The sequence below is a fragment of the Taudactylus pleione genome, unplaced genomic scaffold (genome assembly GCF_031769625.1).
Source record: "Taudactylus pleione unplaced genomic scaffold, aTauple2 ptg000473l, whole genome shotgun sequence".
NCBI classification, from domain to species: Eukaryota; Metazoa; Chordata; class Amphibia; order Anura; family Myobatrachidae; genus Taudactylus; species Taudactylus pleione.
This window is the reverse complement of record NW_028284875.1, coordinates 10,904,943-10,924,484: the sequence shown is the minus strand read 5'-3', so window position 1 is coordinate 10,924,484 and position 19,542 is coordinate 10,904,943. Positions and strand designations below refer to the sequence as shown.

General features: G+C 42.7%; 1 protein-coding gene across 1 annotated transcript in view; it reads left to right on the top strand.

The window, feature by feature from the left end:
* The window catches only part of GALNT2 (polypeptide N-acetylgalactosaminyltransferase 2), a 135,065-nt gene that overhangs the window by 28,910 nt on the left and 86,613 nt on the right, over nt 1-19,542 (top strand). Inside the window, exons 2-3 of the mRNA XM_088448977.1 lie at nt 13,030-13,123; nt 13,599-13,752. Of these exons, the coding sequence (XP_088305103.1) occupies nt 13,030-13,123; nt 13,599-13,752 (248 nt within the window). The remainder of the gene's footprint in view (nt 1-13,029; nt 13,124-13,598; nt 13,753-19,542) is intronic.

Sequence of the window (19,542 nt, the reverse complement as noted above, 5' to 3'; positions counted from 1 at the left end):
TTGATTGCAGAGAATTTAAACACAGGAGATTGCCCTGCAGTGGATAAGTCACCACCAGCACAGAGTTCAAATATTGCAGACCTATCCATTCACCCACCCACCATCATTAGACAGATCCCTGCCAACTTTACTTATACACAGGGCCATCGAGAGCTGTGAGTACGCTAGGGAGGAATGCTTGGCTGGGGAGGGAGCCTCATGTACAGCGAACAGATATTCAAGACCTGAGACAATACCCCTATATTGGTGTCTTTGACAGCTCCTTGTCCCCGGTCTCTCAACCTTTGGCTAATACCACATTTTGCATCTCAGAGTATTTTAAGGCTATTTTATTTTGTTTTATTGTACATAAATGAAACAAAGGGAAGACCACATAAAATTGTTGTACAAGAATTCAGTTGTGTACACTTTTTTTTTTTTTTTCAATTTTATTATTCAATTTTAATAATAAATTGCTATCATAAGCACAATATTTGTAAGATAGCTAATTCAAATAGTCAGGAAGCCGGCATTTATCGGGGGCGTGGCCTAATCACTGGCCGGCATCAGCATTAACACATCAAGGGCCTTTATGCCAGTGCCAAATTCCATTTGCCTCAGAGAAACAGCTCAGGTAGAAGAGGGAACATAAAAGGAAAGAGGTAAAGGAGAAAAAAAAAGGGGGTGGGGGAGAGCACGGGCAATGTTGAAGGTAGGTGCACTATATAAAACGTCTAACAGCAGATTTATATATATCCAACATGTTTTACAATAATCTGTTTGAGCTGGAGAAATATAAGTTCTGTTTAACACACTCAAATGCATTTTCTGTAAGTGAGCCGATTTAAGAGTGGATAATACTGTTGCGATATGAGCTAAAAATGGGCTCAAATTCTGGTTGCTCCGGTGTCTCCATGTGTCAGGCCACAAATGTAGAATGCTATGAAGAGTGTTTTGTCCCAATAAGTTTTGAGTTACATATAGTAAATTATTTATACGTTTGACTGAATGTTAAAATATCACCTAGAACATCAGAGCTCTGAATGGGGGAACATGGGAGGTTGCAGAGATTGTGAGGGTGGATCAATAAATAAGGTAACGACCTCTCATTGCATACATTTATTCAACTCGTGCAATTAATAGTATGTCCTTGGTACAGATTATTTTTTTCACATCCTGGCATAGAAGAAATTGGACATGGCAGCTTGCTGAACTTCACCGTCGATTGCAAATCTCTTTCCACCCAGGTGCTTCTTCACTGGTGCAAAGAGATGGAATCACTCTGTACCAGGTCAGGGCTATAGGGAGGATGGTCTAGTACCTCCCAATGGTAGCGCCGTAACAACTCACATGTGCAGTTGGCTGAGTGTGGCCGTTATCAAAGGCAGTGCATGATGTACTGCCTTTGATAACGTGATATGATGTACTGATGATAGGCTATGACCACTATCCGTGATATGATGTACTGATGATAGGCTATGACCACTATCTGAATCACATTATATGTGTAGTAATTAAAACAAGTGTCGAAAGACAAAGGACCGTTAAGCAATGCAATGTAGGTAGGGGAATAGATGACAGTGTGGGATTAGTAGAGGAGGTCCCCTTCAAATGAAACAGGAACACTTGAGGAACAGTGATAGAAGTAGTGGGTTGTGGCCTGACCAGTAGAGCCACTAATGGTGTTTATGTGCTCCCAGGTGTCTAACGCTTGCCACGGGCTTGAGGTTCAGGCAAGTCAAACCAGCCAGTGTGCAGTCAGTGCAGCCCTTTCTTTAGATCCCACAGGCCCCTGTGTTGATTCTGCGGTAAAAGGAATGTCACCAGGCGCCATACAAAAGCACAGATTGATAAGGAGACTCTCCGCACGCAATCTGTAGATCCATGACACGGGGTGTTAGTGTTGGGTGTTGCCGGCAGAGAAGGTGTTGTAAGTGTAGTTCGGCCGGAGCTTCCTCAGTGTGCCGTGCCACCTATTTCAAGCCATTTTTACAATACCGTTGGGCAGAATTTCTCAATGACCATATCGACCATTGGAGCAACCCACAGCTTTTTTGGGAGACTTCCAAGGCGGTCATGCAGGGGCATATTAATTAAATTGCCAAGAAAAACAAGATTCGACAACCACCTATAATGCATTTTAGAGGTCAACTGCTGAGACTTTTGATGCGTAAACTTTCCAACCAAATGATGCTTTCATTCAGGTTTATAGACCATACATGCAACTTTTGAAACAGTTTCTTCTATCTCAAGCTAAGATAGACATCTGTTTTAATAAAAATAAATGTGATCGATGGGGCAATAAAACTGGCCTTCATGTCTAAACCAGGGAGAATTATTCTAATCTCAAACACTTCTCTACATCTCAGCTATTACAGTTGTCAAACCTCAAATTGCTTAGACCTGACAGGCTCTTTGATGACCACTATTAGCTTCTACAACATGATGTTGCCCCTGCCCTGGTTGAATTATTTCAACATTTTCATAGACCAACACCTCCTTTTCACACCTTTAATGATGACCATACTAATATTGTTCCCAAGCCTAACACTGACACACAATTATTAGCCTCACATTGACCCATCACTGCTACATAACACAGATTTTAAACTTCTATCTAAAATAATGGCCTTTAGGCTTCAATCTATATTGCTTAAACCCTGTTTCGATAAGGGATGTCACACAGTGAAGGGCATACGCTTGGCTATTGCTGCAATTCAGGCATCCTGGACCTTGACCTTCAACCTATACTCCTCAATCTGGTCGCACACAACACTTTTGATATGGTGTTGTGGCCCCATCTTTTATCTGCTGAATCACAAGGCTTTCAATCAGGAAATTATTTGCTTGATACAGTTTTTCTATACCTGTGCTTGATCCAATTTTGGGACACCCTCCACTTGTGCATAAAAGCTATTGCTATACATTACACATTTTTGAGAGAGGTAGTGGAACACTCCTCAGTTAAGACTGGTATGACTCAGTTGCCTCATTTCCCCTGCCTTACTATATTCCAAATGATTCGTACCCTTCATGCTTCAATATACTTCTACCATCTAACATGTTTTCTGAATTAACATTTCCCATTATACTTGTCTATCACCAAGGAGACTCTGGTTAAAGTCTGAAAGCCACATTAAATAATGTCCCAAATGTAACCAGAGTGTAACCATATCGGTTTCATTGTGTATGGGACTCGCCTCTTGTTTCTGGCCATTGGCAGGCCGTACCAGAGGGGGGGACTATGGGCAAAATTTCCCCGAGCCTCCAAATTTTCCGACTTAGGCCCATATTCAATTTGAGGCGAAAAGCCGGAATCGGCGGAAAAGTTTCGCAGATGACGTCAATTTGAAAGACTTTTTCTGCCTAGGCGGAAAGTCAATGCAATGTAATAGGCGGAAAAGGTTCGCCTATGAATAGCAGGCGGAAAAAAGTGCAGAATTGGGGTTTTGGGGTGCAACGTTGCGGGAACCCCCGTGCAGCCTTCAGATAGTCCCTCAATGGTAAACTGCGTCAAAATAATAATAAAAAAAAAACGTAAGAACGCCCCAAAAAAAAGAATCACTTTTCAATTTGGGGGAGAAAAAAAAATGTTGATGGACAAAGTTAAAAACTAGTGAACTGACTCCAGGGGGGTCCCCAAGTATGCCCCAGGTGTTTATTTTTCATCGCAGGTGATTGCGGCATGGTGGATTTTAAACATTTTTTTTTAAACTTAACTTTACCAACTTTTAAATATGCTGACCCCCATTTTGAAGTACCCCAAATTTGCTGGGATAAGTTCTTTTCTGCAAAAAAACCTCTTGAATACTATTCTGCACCACTTATACAAAAACGCTATTTAGCAGCTGTTGAGCCCGTTTAAAAGCAAGAAATACCTTCAGCAAGCCAAATCGGGGGTAACCATAGCTAACCCCCATGTCAGAGCATATTTTGGGGGGTGTCAGGCTGATTTCCCCAAATCTGACAGGACTTTCCGCTTGTTTACGTTTCGCCGGGTCCCGTTCCCGCGTACTTTAAAATTGAATACGGGGATACGCGGGCACACATGCGATACTTTTCCGCCTACAAAATACGCAATGTAGGCGAAAAGTCCGGGAGGCGGAAAAGTAAGTAAGTGTGTGTGGGGGGGCAGCAATTTAGGTGCTGGAATAACGTTCAGTGTGCTGAAGAACGTTAAAAACTATTCTCACTCAACTATGGGCAAGAGCGATTTAAATGGGCTGGAATGTGCTCCCATTGAAGTTGTCTACTGATCACATATTCTAATCCTCTGTTTTAGCAGTCATGGTTTCTTGAAACCCAAGTTGCATGGGAACACAGCCCATGATTAGGTACGGTGGCTGACAAAAGATACTGTCACAGACAATAACCCCCTACACTAGAGAAAAGGAGGTTCAGTATTGAGGGAAACCTAACTCATAGGCACCACACAATGCCAGGAGAGTCCCCTTCTCTCTTTCATCCACTAGGGGATACTGGAGGTGCTTATGCTGGGTATAGAGGCATGGATAACTGGAGCCGGCACTTTAATTAATTTAGAAGTGTGAAGCTCCTCCCTCTCTATGCCCCATCAGCCCTCAGTTTAGAAAATGTGCCTACTAGGAGCTGGACACAATCTGTGTGCTCCAGCAACACATCTATTTTATTTATTTAGGTTATTTTATAGCATCTTTTTGACACTTTTAGGTACCCTTCGCCACCTCTGTAAAGGTGGGGTCCGGGTACCTAACGCCCTGTCCTTATAGAATGCAGGAAGGAGTGCACAGTGCTTATATAAAAAGCACTGATAGCTCCTTACCGCCACAGCACATTCTCAACAAGAAGAGAAGTGCTGAATGCTGCTTCATCGGGGATCACGCAGTGAGTAACACCTGCGCATCCCCCGGCTCCCAGCCCCGTCGCTTCCCAGCGTTATTACATACTTAGTGTGCTGGGCAGCTTATGCTCTCCCACCTCCCGCTGTTAAGCGCGGCTCCCGGCTCTCCCTCCTCCCGCTGATAAGCGCTGCACCCGGCAACTCCCCGCTGGTATAGTGGCGCGGGCCAGCAGATTAAGTGCTCTACAAGGGCGGCCACCTGCTCCAACTCTCCCCGCTGTACACGCGGTGTGGCGCGTGGGGGTGAGGTTAATGGCCACAGAAGCCATCTTGTAAAGCCCTTTAGGGCATAAAGAAGGGGGCGGAGCTTAATGGCAGTACGGGTGTCTCCTCTATGCGGCAAAGCAGCTGTATAACAGCAGGGCTGCCGTTCTTTATTACACAGCAGCTCATACTGCATCTCTGTGCAGGAGATTGCAGTGAGATCTGCTGCCATTCCTGTTCTACAGGACATGTACTTCCCCTGATTACATCCCTGGTAGGGAGGCTGTAAGCAACGGAGGTGTAAGTGCAGGGGAATCTGATTTGTGGGAGGGGGGTTTCTCCTCCGCTGTGTCTCACAGCCTTCTTATTTTATCTTCTTTGTGTCTTTTCTGTTTTATGCTGTGTTTCTCTGAGTGACTGTGTGTACAAGGTCCAACAGAACCAAGGCTTCTCAAAAGCTGTTTGTCTGTTCCAAGTGTAACAACAAACAGACCAAGCCACATGCCACAGGGTCCACGTTATGTGATGCTTGTATAACTACGGACTCACAGATGGCGATTACTAGCTCTTCTGCTCCACCATGGGTCACTGACATGGTAAGAGTTATGTCAGACTTCTCATTGGAGTTGGCTGAGGCGCGCAGGTCTCAACCTCCCTGGGTAGCTGACTTAACCAAGTCTCTAGACACCCTGGTTCAGGTGATGAGTACAGCGGTGCCTGCACCCTCCACTTCCTACCAAAAAAAAAAAAAAAAACCGTCTCAAAAGTGTACTCTAATGACTGTTCTCCAGTCAGAAGAGTCGGACGAACAATTCCTCGCCACAGAGAATACCGTAGAGGGTGAATTGGAGGAAGTTTTACAAGAAACCCCTCAGGAGTTAGTCCGCCTCACCCGGGGTGGAATCTCTAATCTAGTCAGTCAGGTCCTTAATTTGCCTGAGGAGACAGTTACTGCCCAGTATGCGTGTCAAGAACTCGAGATCCGCAGGTGGAAGCAGTAGACGCTCTGACAAGTCAGTGGATCTACGACTTCGTTTACCCTTTTCCTCCGTTTCCGCTTCTTCCTTGTCTTCTAAAAAGGATAAAACAAGAGACAGCCTCTGTAATTCTCGTTGCACCGAACGGGCCTCGGAGAAGTTGGTTCTCGGACCTTCGGTCCCTGTTGTCAGATGATCCGTGGTCCCTTCATCTGCGCCCGGATCTTCTACAGCAGGGCCCTTTCATACACCCCAACCTAGCGCAACTGCGGTTAACAGGGTGGCTCTTGAAACCGATATCTTAAGACACAGAGGCATCCCAGACGCGGTGATTCCCACCATGATACGCGCCAGGAAGCCAGTTTCGGCTGCGCATTATCATCGCATCTGGCTTGCTTATATCTCACCCGGTTTCTGCTTTTCCTTCAGACAGGTCTGGATTCTGACCTTTGTCAGGGAACCTTAAGGGTGCAGGTCTCTGTCCTTTCCATTTTCTTTCAAAGGAAATTGTCCTTCATTCCTGAGGTGCAGACATTTCTTTAAGGGGTCTTGTGCGTGCAGCCCCCTTTTGTACCTCCAATAGCTCCCTGGGATCAAAACTTAGTGCTTCTGTTTCTTCAGTCGCCCATGTTTGAAGCTTTGGAGGACGGTTCTCCTCCTGGCTCTCTCTTCGGCTCATAGAGTTTCAGAATTGGGTGCTGTGTCTTATAAGCCACCTTACCTTGTGTTTCATGCTGATAGGGCGGAACTCCGGACGGCAGCTGCTTTCCTTCCCAAGGTTGTATCGGCTTATCATATCAATCAGCCTATTGTGGTACCGTTGTTGGTGGAGGACTCTGGTGGTTCTTCTACCTTGGATGTGGTTAGGGCTCTCCGCATCTATTTTGCCAGGACAGCGTCCCTCCGTAAGTCTGAGTCGTTTTTTGTCCTCTATGATGCTGTTCGGAGGGATTGGCCATCGTCTAAGCAGACTTTGGCACGTTGGATTTGGCTGACTATTCATCAGGCTTATGTTTTTGCGGACCGTCGGCCTCCTTTGTCCATTTAGGCTCATTCCACACGTTCTGTGGGTGCGTCATGGGCAGGCGGTAGAGGAGCCTACACGTCACAATTGTGCCGTGCGGCCACTTGGTCGTCAGTTCACAGTTTGTCAAGTTTTACAACTTTGATACGTTTGCTACTTCGGCATCCCGTTTTGGCTGCCTAGATCTGCATGCGCCGCAGAGCGCTCCCGCCCATTGGGAAAACTTTGGGACGTCCCCAGCGTAAGCACCTCCAGTCTCCCCTAGTGGATGAAAGAGAAGATGGGATTTTGGTACCTACCGGAAAATCTTTTCTCTGATTCCACAGGGGACACTGCCTGCCTGTTCAGCTTGTTCTGTATGTTGTGTGTTCTCTCCTTTTCTTACTCCGCTTGTTCTCCATCTCCTCTCGGTCTCCATTTTCTAAACTGGGGGCTGATGGGACATAGAGGGGGAGGAGCTTCACACTTCTAAATTAATTAAAGTGCCGGCTCCAGTTATCCACGCCTCTATACTCCGCATAAGCACATCCAGTGTCCCCTGTGGAATCAGAGAAAAGGATTTACCGGTAGGTACCAAAATCCCATTTTTCAAACATATGCCCCCTTAGAAGTTATCACATGGGATCACCAGAAAATAACAACCAACACTACACAAAACACTACGTTTTCCAGAGATGGCAAATTTTTCTGCTCAGCTCTGATTTGCCTTAGGTCAAATAAAAAGAATTACCTCATTTGATGTTTTAGGATTTCTAGTTTTCAAGATGTTTTAACAAATTATTCCTAAGTGTGTTTAGTTTAAGACTGAGAAAATGGGGCAAAGAAAATATACGGTATTTTTATATATTTTATTTTGAAGACCTATTTATTATTTACCAGTTATTTATATAGCGCACACATATTCCGCAGCGCTTTACAGAGAATATTTGGCCATTCACATCAGTCCCTGCCCCAGTGGAGCTTACAGTCTATGGACCTGAATCAGCATGGATCGCTATTGCAATAGCATTGTTGTGTACTGTGCATGCACGAGTTAGCATTGCGGTCGCATCTGAGATCACTCACGCAGATACAAAGCCATCGCAGATGGAGGGTGACGGGACGTCAGCGTTCTGGGGTGGTGACGGGGGTCTGGTTGGAGAAACTAAGGCGCGCCTGTCCGTTTGAACGCCGTTACATGGGCGTGCATAAATTAGGCACTGCGACGACATCCACAGCTTGTGTACTCACTTCGTGCGACGAGGTTAGCAATTTCTGAGTAAGGTCAGACATGCTGTAATTGAGTGTGAGGGGCCAATTTTACTTGATGTATACGCAGGACTGCAATGTATTACGGATGTGAGAAAGTAGTAGTGGGTGTCTCTATCCTGGCTTTGCGATTGCAGTCATTAGCATATTTTCCCAGCAGACCTGTGTGCGTAATCGCAACTGTGATTGCAATAGCAATCCATAATGAATCTGGCCCTATGTTCCCTACCACATGCACACACCTACACACTAGGGTTCATTTTTTTTTGTTGGGGGGCAATTAACTTACCAGTATGTTTTTGGAGTGTGGGAGGAAACCGGAGTACCCGGAGGAAACCCACGCAAGCACTGGGAGAATATACAAACTCCAGACAGGTAGGACCATGGTGGGAATCTACCCCCACAACCTCAGTGCTGTGATGCAGTAATGCTAACCATTACACTGTCTATATACAGTAGGAACCTGACTTTTTAGATAAGTGGATTAATGCCGGAGCAAGAACCACAAAGTATTTCTTTGTGTTAATAAACAAACAAAAAAACAAACCTCATTTGCTTTTAGTTCACATTCTTGCAATTTCAATAAAAAAAAAAAAAAAAACTTTTTTTTTGGCCTACTCGAGTAAAATTTATTTTCTGTGTGAGAAGATGTAGGTGTAAGCAAAATGAGGAGTATATGAAAATTCTAATAAAGAAGTCTTTGTTTTTGTGGATAGATGCTGAATCGACATCATCCCTGGTACTCTGCTGGCATTATAAATAGACTGCAGTGTACAATGTTGTGTTAGAGAGGTTACAATCTGTACTTGGGATACTTTTAGACTAGTGGGCCTTGGGCAAAGATCACATTTTTGCCTTCCCCACCCCCTCACTTTGTAACACATGAGTTGTTATCCTCTCATCTGCTCCATTATACGCTGCCAGCATTTACATGTGCTAAGGAATGGCAGCATTCCATGCTTCAGTGTTTGAATCTTTTCCTGGCCTATCCTGTTCAGTCTCTAGTCTGTCAGCCAAATAACATGAGGGAGGAGATCTTGATAGCTTGAATATCAATGATTATTATATTTGAGATGTCCTTTAAGTAAAACAAGGCATGCTATACAGGACTGTAAAGTAGTAGGTGGTGCATGCATTACTGCTTGGAGCTCAGAGAAATAATTCTGCAAGAGCGGGTTACTTCCTGTCATACAATAAAGGGGCGAGCAAGCATCAGATGTCAGCTGATGGTAAAGGGCATGGCACATTATCAGTGCAGCCACATCTTCAGCAGTCTGACATGACAGCTCAGGTATTGTATCATGGTATTAGAGCATAATAATCATTCCTGTAGCTGTTCTTTAATCACATTAGTATTCATTTTCTATAAAATAATAAAATCTAATTGCAACAAAGTAAACCCCCACCCCACATTACCAGTTGCTTATCTAATAAGCCAAGGAAAAAGATGCAGGGGAAGCGCGTCCTGTGGATACATCTGTTAGTAGCACCCATCTGTTTTGTTCTTTTAGATTATTATTAAAAGGCAACATGTAGACATGGCATATAGGAGGGTTAATCACGCAGCCAGTCATTACACTATTAGACTTGATTGTTGCTGTGTGTAATGATGCTAACGCTAGTATCAACCTTGTTCTGTGTGCCTCCATAGATCAAATGTCCTGTATCAGCACTTTCAGCAAATCTCCTACAACAAATGTAACGCAGGCAGGGGTGTAGCGTGTGGCCATGGCGCCTGGAGCATGTGCGTGCTACCGCACCCCAAGGTGTGTGTCAGGTAGGGGGCGTGTTCAGCATGTTACCCCCTCACAAAGCTCTCCCTTTCTCACACACAGCTCTTCCCCCTTACTCCGCTCGCCTCCCTTCAAACATACACAATGCTCAGCTCAGCTCCCCCTCACTCAGCTCACCTCCTTTTACACAGCCTCCCCTCACACACAGACAGCGCTCCCCCCACTCAGATCATCTCACCCTCACTCAGAACACCCCCACAGCTCTCCCCTTCCATCAGCTCTCCCCACTCACTGAGATCCCTCCACACAGCTCTCTCCCCCTTATTCAGATTCCCCCCTACACACACACACACACAGATCTCCCCTCCTAACACATTCATACACACACAGCTCTTCCCCTTGACATAGCTCCCGTCCCCTCCCTTCACACACACAGTATCCCACCTTACTCATATCTCCCTCCCCCCTCCCCTCTCACTGTTGCAGGGCGCCAGGAGTCGGCCATCAGACGGGGGGGGGGGGGGTGGGAGAAATCACTTGGTAATCTTCACTTAAGGTGCCCCCCATTATAATATAATTACCCTCTGCTTTGTTAAATAGGTTAAACCGCACCACAGATTAACAATTACATTACACATTTAGATTTGGCAATTTGAACACTCAATGTTGCATTATAAACCCTGGTGCAATGATGAGTGATGTCCTCCAGCAACATGCAGCATGATTTCCATTACTTCTGCTTCTTTTTTTTTTTTTTAAACGCATCTATGAAATTGTCATCGGCTCACTTTTGTCACAGTGATTTAATAGCTTGCTGGAGCAATTCTTTCTGGGCACAGAAAATAGAACAATGTTTGGCTATGTCATTGCACATGCACACATACTGCGACTTTAAAATAATAAGTTGTATCACATGTATACTGTAGATCATACTTGCCTACTTCTGTAGTTTCCTCTCTGGGAGAAGTCCGAAGAGGAGATGCAGGTGGGCAGGGATGGGGGCGGAGCAGGACTATTGGCATCATTAGGCCCCGCCCCATCAGCAAATTGAGCATATTTGAATAAGGGGGCAGGGCCAAATTACATGATTATCATAGAGTTGCGTCAGTAGGTCTCACTCCTCAAGGACCATGGATTACCGGTATTATTCTTCCCATTGTGTCCCAATTCACTATGAAGTGGGCGGGTTGTGGGTGAAGTATCTACTATTCCGGGATCCTCCAGGAGAGTAGGTAAGTATGTTTGTAGATATAAATGCACCACATTCCCAGAAGTATGTGCACACCCATAAGTGCTTGTTGAACATCTCCTTCCAAATCAAGTGCATTAATATGCAGTTGGGGCTTTGACGCTCTCCACTGGTTCGGTAAGGCTTACCACTTGCTTACAGAATTGTCTGGGGATTTGAATACATTCAGCCATAGGAACATGCTGTGACCGCCACGTTTAGCTTTTCATTATGACCCATTATACTGCTAATGTTTGACTATGAAGATTGCATGGCTGCATGACACCCCGTTAGCAATGAGTGTGGATGAAATGGGCAAACACACTAATTAGAAAGATTGTCCATATACATTTAACCATGGTTTGTATATAACATTTCTATTAATATTCTCTATATACCAAAGACAGGAGGTCTTCTGCAATGTGTACAACCTTGGAATAACAATGTGGAGTGCTTATGACTAACCTGGGTTTTCTTCCTCTAAATGAAATAATTATTTGAAAATGTTGCTTATCTAATGCAGTGTGTCTAACAAGAAGAAATATATCAGTCAGACGTCACTCCTTATTTATACTTAAGTGTGTACTTGGTCCATGTAATATAAAAGAATAATGAACCAACACACCATCGCGACTTCAGCAAATTTCTTTGATTTTTCCGACGTTCAGGAGAGTTCATGTCAAGATTTGATAAAGGGACATTGTGTCCTGAAACGTCAGAATAAACACAGAGGAATGCGTAGCTTGTGTTTAATATACTGGTTCTTCATTCAACTGCATTGGAACAAGGTACAAATCCAGCACAATAGCTGGCACAAGGAATCTCCAGGAAAGGAAATTCAGATGAAATGACTTGGGTTTGACTTAATTTTATTGTCCCCAGAAAAGATGTGTGCAAGCATTACTGAAGCACGTAACCCAAAGAATATTCTATTTTTGACAGGCCTTTATCTTTCTTATGTTCTGCATGTACTCCATCATTCATAGTGCTCAAGCGTTCCCATGCAGACACATTGAAGTGACTGGCAAACACTTATCCTGTGTCACACTGGAACCCGAATTCTCAATGTTGTATGCCCATTTGCGTAATTTTATTATTTTATTATTTATTAATATAATGCTTTACTCCCAATAGGATTAAAAACACATTATTGCAGAAGGTGATGAGCCATCTTGTTGCTATTCTAGATCATTCACGTCAATCTCTACCCCATTAGAGCTTACAGCCGCCGTGCTGCAATGTCAGGGTTTGGTAGATTCTTTTTCTCTTCAGTGTGTAAGCATGGAATTTGCCGAGCAGTATGAGGCTAGTACTTTCTTATCTGTAAACCCAATCTCCGTCAAAGCGCCAGTGCTACATAAACTTAATATGTCTTGCAATATAAATGCCATGAACAGAGCTGCTGCATTGGTGAGGTATAGCAGTATTTGTGTGCATGTACAGAGGTAGCATATAGCAGTATATGGTGTGGGAAGGCACAATGCTAGTAAGCCATTGGTATAGGTGTAATATGTAACCGGTATTTTGTGTCTGGGCATTCCAATAATACAAAAAGAGGGCCATGCTGGTACAGAAGGTTGTGGGCACTGGCCTGGCAAATTATGAGGAGGGTCATAGGGCTAATATATAATGAGTGTAAGGGTCAGGCTCTTCTAACATGTGTCACAAATGTGTAAAATCCTCTAGCGATCATATAATATTTGTGAATTAAGTTAAACCCAGCGGAATGGAGTTTGAAATTGTTCTGTTTATTACAGGAGGACTGGAATGAAATTGATGTACTTAAAAAAAGGGATCCACACAATATCGGTGAAGAAGACAAGACCCAAAACTTGGAAACTCTACCACCAGGTATACTTGAGACACAGAGTTAACTGCAAAATTTGTGAATATGACCATTGTGTTAGGACACATATTAGTGACGTTCAATAACAAGCTGGATTTATCACTGCAATATAGGGGTCATATGACTATATAATTTGTAACATGCATTGGTAGAATCCCTATACATAATAATAATAATTATAATAATATACTCGTTGGGTGGATCAAAACAAAGATTGCATACCCGACTATTTGGGGTGAAGGGTGTGGGATAGAATTTGGTTTGCAAGGCTCTATAGCGCCACCTTACTTTTGCAGTTTTAAATTCTGTTGCCCATCACTGCAGTAGATTTCATAAAAATAGTTGAACATTGATGTTTGTGTGTGCTGCCTTCCACAATTTACACTGTTATGCAGCTTAATTGCCAAAACAGATTTGCATTGTACAAACATGATACAAAAGTGATATATTGCACACTGATGTTTTCATTGCCATTCTTAGGTAAAGTGCGGTGGCAAGACTTTGACCAAGAAGCATATGTTGGAGTCACTGTAGTACGGCCTGGTCAGGATGCCTATGCTCGTAATAAATTCAATCAAGTGGAAAGTGACAAATTGCGTATGGATAGGAGCATTCCTGATACAAGACACGACCAGTAAGTATTTAGACAATTAGTCCTTCTACACCTGTGAAAATGGTCTTGAGTATGGGACAAAAGTACCTTTTACATTTATTATTTCCATTTATTTTGTACAACACTTTTCAAGAGTAATTAATAGGACTACTGATATCAATAATCCAGCTATTTATCACAAAATGAACAAAAGTCTTCAAGCACAAAAGCTGTTGTTAGGCTGGTGGTAACATTAATGGGCTCTGTCTTTGTATAAAGAGGAGCTGTCCTATTGGGGGGTCATTCAAATTAAATGTGCTGTAGGGGGCTATGTGCTGTTATAGTGGTGTTTGAGCACAGACAATGGCATTCATCACCGCCCCTATTTCGTGCATCTTACATGATGTTGGGCTACCATATGTACCTGCCATATGCGCACAGTATATCACCTATACATTGCACTGTGACATGTGATGTTACATTACAGTTAATTTAATTGATTCCTTAAGGTGCATACACACACACCGATTGAGTTAATGAACGATTTTAGTAAACGATTTTCTACCTTGAAAAAAAATGAACTAAAATTGTTTACTAAAGTTATTCATTTACTATGTTCACTTAATGGTGCATACACACGGTCAGATTTTTCCTTCAGATCTGAACGATAACGATTTAAAAATCGTTCAGTCGTTCATATCTGAAGGAAAATCTGACATATCTGACATGCCTGAACGATGGACGATGAACGATGCGCGTTCCCGTTTGTCAGATAACGATATCTGACATCTGATGTGTTTGCAGTCAGACTTGGACGATTCCATTAATTTGAATGCAGTCAAAAATTGTTCAATTGTTCAATCGTTCAAATCGTTCAAAACTTTGGTAAAATCGTTCAAATCGTTCATCTGACAAATCTGACCGTGTGTATGCGCCATAAATGTAATGAACGATTTTTATGAACTACAAACGATTTTTGCATATTAACTTAATGAAAATCGTTAAGTTGACAAGTCTGACTGAACTACAAACGTGAACGCGCATGAACAATAGTCGTTCATCGTTTGACTCAGAAAGTGAACGATTTTTTCAAACGATTATCGTTAAACGATAATCGTTCAAAAAATCGTTGTGTGTGTATGCACCTATAGTGTGTGTCTGATAGAACTGTGTAACAATATTCATGAATAGTATGTGACTCAGACTAATGTGACTAACTGAGAAAGCAGGGCCAAGCCTTAGTGGCCATATGCAAAGTACTGGAGGTTTTTAAAAGGTGTAAAATGTGTGATTTTTGCACTTTATATTAATGGTTGAAAATGATAGTGAGCAAGTGGTTTTCAGCAAATTAAAGTCTTTCCAGCTTTTTGGGTACAGAAAAATGGCTGTGTAGTTGTTTTATACAAGTTTGTAAAAAGTTTAAATAAACGCACTTCTCACTCATCTATAAGTTAGAAAAAACTTTTTCCCATCAAAACTACACCTCCACATAGCTGTCCCACATCATTTACATATCCACCTACCTGTACACCACCTACCTGTACCGCATAATATCCACCTACCTGTACCGCATAATATCCACCTCCACCTACCTGTCCCGCATCATTTCCACCTACCTGTCCCACATTTACACCTCCACATACCTGTCCCACATCATTTCCACCTACCTGTCTCACATCATTTACACCTCCACCTACCTGTCCCGCGTCATTTACACCTCCACCTACCTGTCCCGCGTCATTTACACCCATTATTGAATTGTTTATATTTTTTCACCTGAAGACTGACATATATTCATCTGCCAAATTATGCTATTTAACCCCCTCCAATTGTGTTATTATTCATTGGGAGGGGTGTACCAGAGGTTCTGCACTGTGTACTGACAGTTGTATCTTAAAATAAAGAATATCCCAGGGCTTTTTACCTGGTTTAGATCCTAAGCCCTTTGCTCCTTGGATCTCCCATGACATTACATTTCTGAGGGATATTGCCCCCCTTTGCCCATTCCCTGAATTTTCTGAGCTACAAGATAGATTCCACTTACTGGTGAAAGCATCTTGTCGGTATCTTCAAATACGCCATCTTTTTTCTTCAGTCATCGGTTCTAAATCTCATTCAATCATATTCTCCTCTGGAGTTCCTCTGTCTACATAGATCTACTTCTAGAGGCCTCATTTCTACTCTCTACATTTTGTTAATTGATCATAATTGCCCTCCAAAAGACCCCCATGAATTAGCCTGGGAAAAGGACTTAGGGCAGAGGTTCCAAATCATGGTCCTCAAGGCTCCCCAACAGTTCAGGTTTTAGAGATATCCATGGTTGAGCACAAGTGATTTAATTAGTACCTCAGTCAATTTGATTTAACCACCTGTGCTTAACCATGGATATTTCTAAAACCTGAACTGTTGGGGAGCATTGAGGACCGTGTTTGGGAACCTCTGAGTTAAAGGAATCTTTGGAACCTAGGGATTGGTCCAAAATTCGCGAGCTGGCTGTGAAGGCCTCAATCTGTATCAGAATTAAAGAAAATACTTTTAAGAGGCTCTATAGATGGTATATGGTTCCCACACGCATTCGAGATATGTTCCCTCAGGCCTCAAGCAAATGTTGGAGGGGCTGTGGTGAGGAGGGCACCTTTGCAAATATTTGGTGGCACTGTCTTTTGGGCAAAAGTTCACTGCCTAATTCTTTCTATCACAAATATTTCCTTCCCTTCTTGTATGACTTATTAATTACTTCTGAGACCTCTCCACAGTTGTGATAGACACACCCAAGCACTCATAAGACATATTACTAATGCAGCTAATTGTGCAATTGCAGCTTCATGGAAGAAAACAGACCCCCCCCCCCCCCCTCCCTTCACTGCTCTGCTTAATTCTATATGGCAGGTGTACAGCTTGGAGCACATAACCAGTCTGATTCATTAAAGCCCTGACAAATTCTCTGAGACCTGGTCCCCTTGGCTAGATTATCATGAGACACACTCCTCTATTTGATTGATTGACTCCTCAGTGGATGCTCTATTTGCCAACCCTCTCCTCTTTCTCCTCCTCCCTACTAATGTCCCCTTACTGACATTCCTCAACTCCCTTCCTATTGTGGATCATTTTTCTTTTCTAGCTATGCTATTTTTCCCAAATCTCTATAAAAATTGCCGGGTATTTCCTGCCTCTTTAAGCAGAGGTATATTCATTCTGATATCTCTATATTCTTGTCTCTATATCAGCTTGTATAAGCTTGTTGTTGATCACAGCTGTACCTCATATTATGTACTCGCAAAATATTTAATAAAGCCTTATCTAAAATTAAAAATAAATAATATCCCTACCTTTTATATTGCTCAGGGGGGTGCAAACAAAAAACCCACAAATGTCCTCTGTATAATAAATACAATTTTGGAATTGGATTGCAAATAGAATTTGCAGTACAAGTTTGCTGTGAGAACGGCTTGCAGAATCCAACTCACACATAGGGCCGTATTCAATTAGTTTCGCATCGGCGAGAAAGTTCCGCCTGCCTGACTTTTCGCCGCCTTCGCGTGTTTTGGACGAGAGTTCTTTTCGTGCACGCTCCCGATTTACTCCATATTCAATTGCCAAACAGGCGAAAACGGGACCCGGCAAATGTGAAACAGGCTAAAAGTGCAGGCTGAATTGGGGGAATCACTCTGTACCCCTGAAAAGATGGTCTGACTTCGGGAATCATTATGGTAGTTTAGTATTAGCCCTAATTGAACTAGTTAGGGTACTTAAGTGGTGGTAATTGCTTGCTATTAGTGTCTAGGTAAAAGTGGTGAGGAATGGCATAAAGCAGTGTTTTTTTCAAGCAAATAAGTAGTTCCATCAAATTTGGGGTGTTTGAAAATGGGTGCTAGCATATTTCTGTCTTTAAAGTGAAGTTTTAGAAAACTTAAATTCCTCCGTTATACAAGCACCTGCAATTCCCAAAACACTTGGCCCCTTCATAGAGCTCCCCCATAAGCTTATTTCACTAGTTTTTTAAGTTGTTCCCCCACTTTTTTAATATCCTTCCCAAATTTCTAATGCGTTTTTTTGTAATGTTCCTGGAATTTTTTATTTTTGGGGGGTGAATTGTCCTTTGTGGGGGGAGGGGGGGGGTGTACCAAGGTTTCTGAGTGGTTTCCTAACATCTGCACCCCAAAATATGATTTCGCACTTTCTCCTCCTATTCTGTGGAGAAAAAGTTTTGCCTATTTCAGTGCATTGACTTTTTGCATAGGCGAAAACGGATTGGAATTGAATACGGAGATAAATTTTCAGGCAAAATTTTCGCCAAAACCCATGCAAAAACGGCTTTTCGCTCCAAATTGAATACGGACCATAATTTGATTGACCCCTTTTTGATTGTGTTTGTCATTTTCAGTGATTGGTGTGTGATGAATAGAGTAGCTGACCATATCCCATTAAGTGATAGAGGCCTTTTACTTGTTTGTACCCTGTACAGGAAAAATGTTTTAAAGAATGAGTGTTTAGACAATATTTTTAATGCTTCCTGCACCTTGACTAATGTACTGAAAGAAGGAAGCTTTCTGATTTGTTTATTGGTGTAGTTTCTTTGAGAGTCTTGTTTCGGATTAGATCCCAACTGCATTACAAGTCCCATTCAAGCAGATGATGATTTCTGTATACGGAATCTGTATTTAATGCCGGCGAAATTAACCCTCCCCTCTCCATCCAATACCCCCCCCCCCCCCACCCTCCCATTGTGGTGCCTAACCCTACCCTCCCCTTCCCGTTAGTGCCTAAACCTAAGCCTTCCGGGGGGGCCTAACCCTAAGTTCCCCCCCCCGGGGGTCCCTAAACCTAACCCCCCCCCACCGCCGCGGCTAGATCCCTTCGTTTGGTATGCCGGGTGTCGGTATTTTGTAGTGGGGCTAATGATAGGTGTCAGATTTTCAACGCCTATCTTTAGTCCCCTGTTGGGCTGTCAGTGTCGGGATATCGATGGGCGGGATAGCGCCCTCCGGTATCCTGACTGCATCCCCTGTATACTGCTGCTGCCTAGCTAACAGTGGTTTTTACATTTCTTTCCAACTGTAAGGAATGAATCTAAATAATTTCATGCACTATTGCTATATAAATATTAAAGATTACATGATACCTTGAGCTGTTTGTCAAATACTAATCCGGGATTTGAAAAACTCTGTGCACCTGCCCTGATTAACTCGTAACGTGGATCACTGATATTTGGATTAAATTATAACAGATCTAAGCAAATAATAAACCTATCCATCTGTCTTGAAAGCATAGTATATTTAACCATGTTGACGTAAACTGTTTAGAAGCTTTATGGTACAGCTGCTAGGGATAAGAAACAGGGAGATGAAGGGTGTCAGGCATGCAGATAATACAGCAGCCTTGTTCTGTGATGCACGTTAATTACAGCACCCTTTCCGGTAATCTGTGGTTCAAATACTATTTCATAGCCACACCAAACACTGCTATCCCACTCTTGCCTGTCTGGCAGAGTTCTACTTGCTATAGATGCTATTTGCAATGATAAAGCGCCACTATCTGTGTAAAATGTTATTCCAATATTGTATTTGTTTATACGTATGTGTCACCCTTTACTGTTCTCTTTAAAGAGCCAAAAATCGAAATTAAACTTTTACTAAAACAAATTAAAGATTTGAATGATGGGCATCCAAGTAGATACTAGAGGTGACATCTGTCAATGTAAAGCTGCTCTTATGGAGCTGTCATCTAATAAAAATAATTAGGTGGCTTTCTTTATTTAATTCCCTTCCCTTACTTTTTTTTTTTTTTTAAATAAGCTTTATTGTTATATGACCCACTCGCTGAAGGACAGAC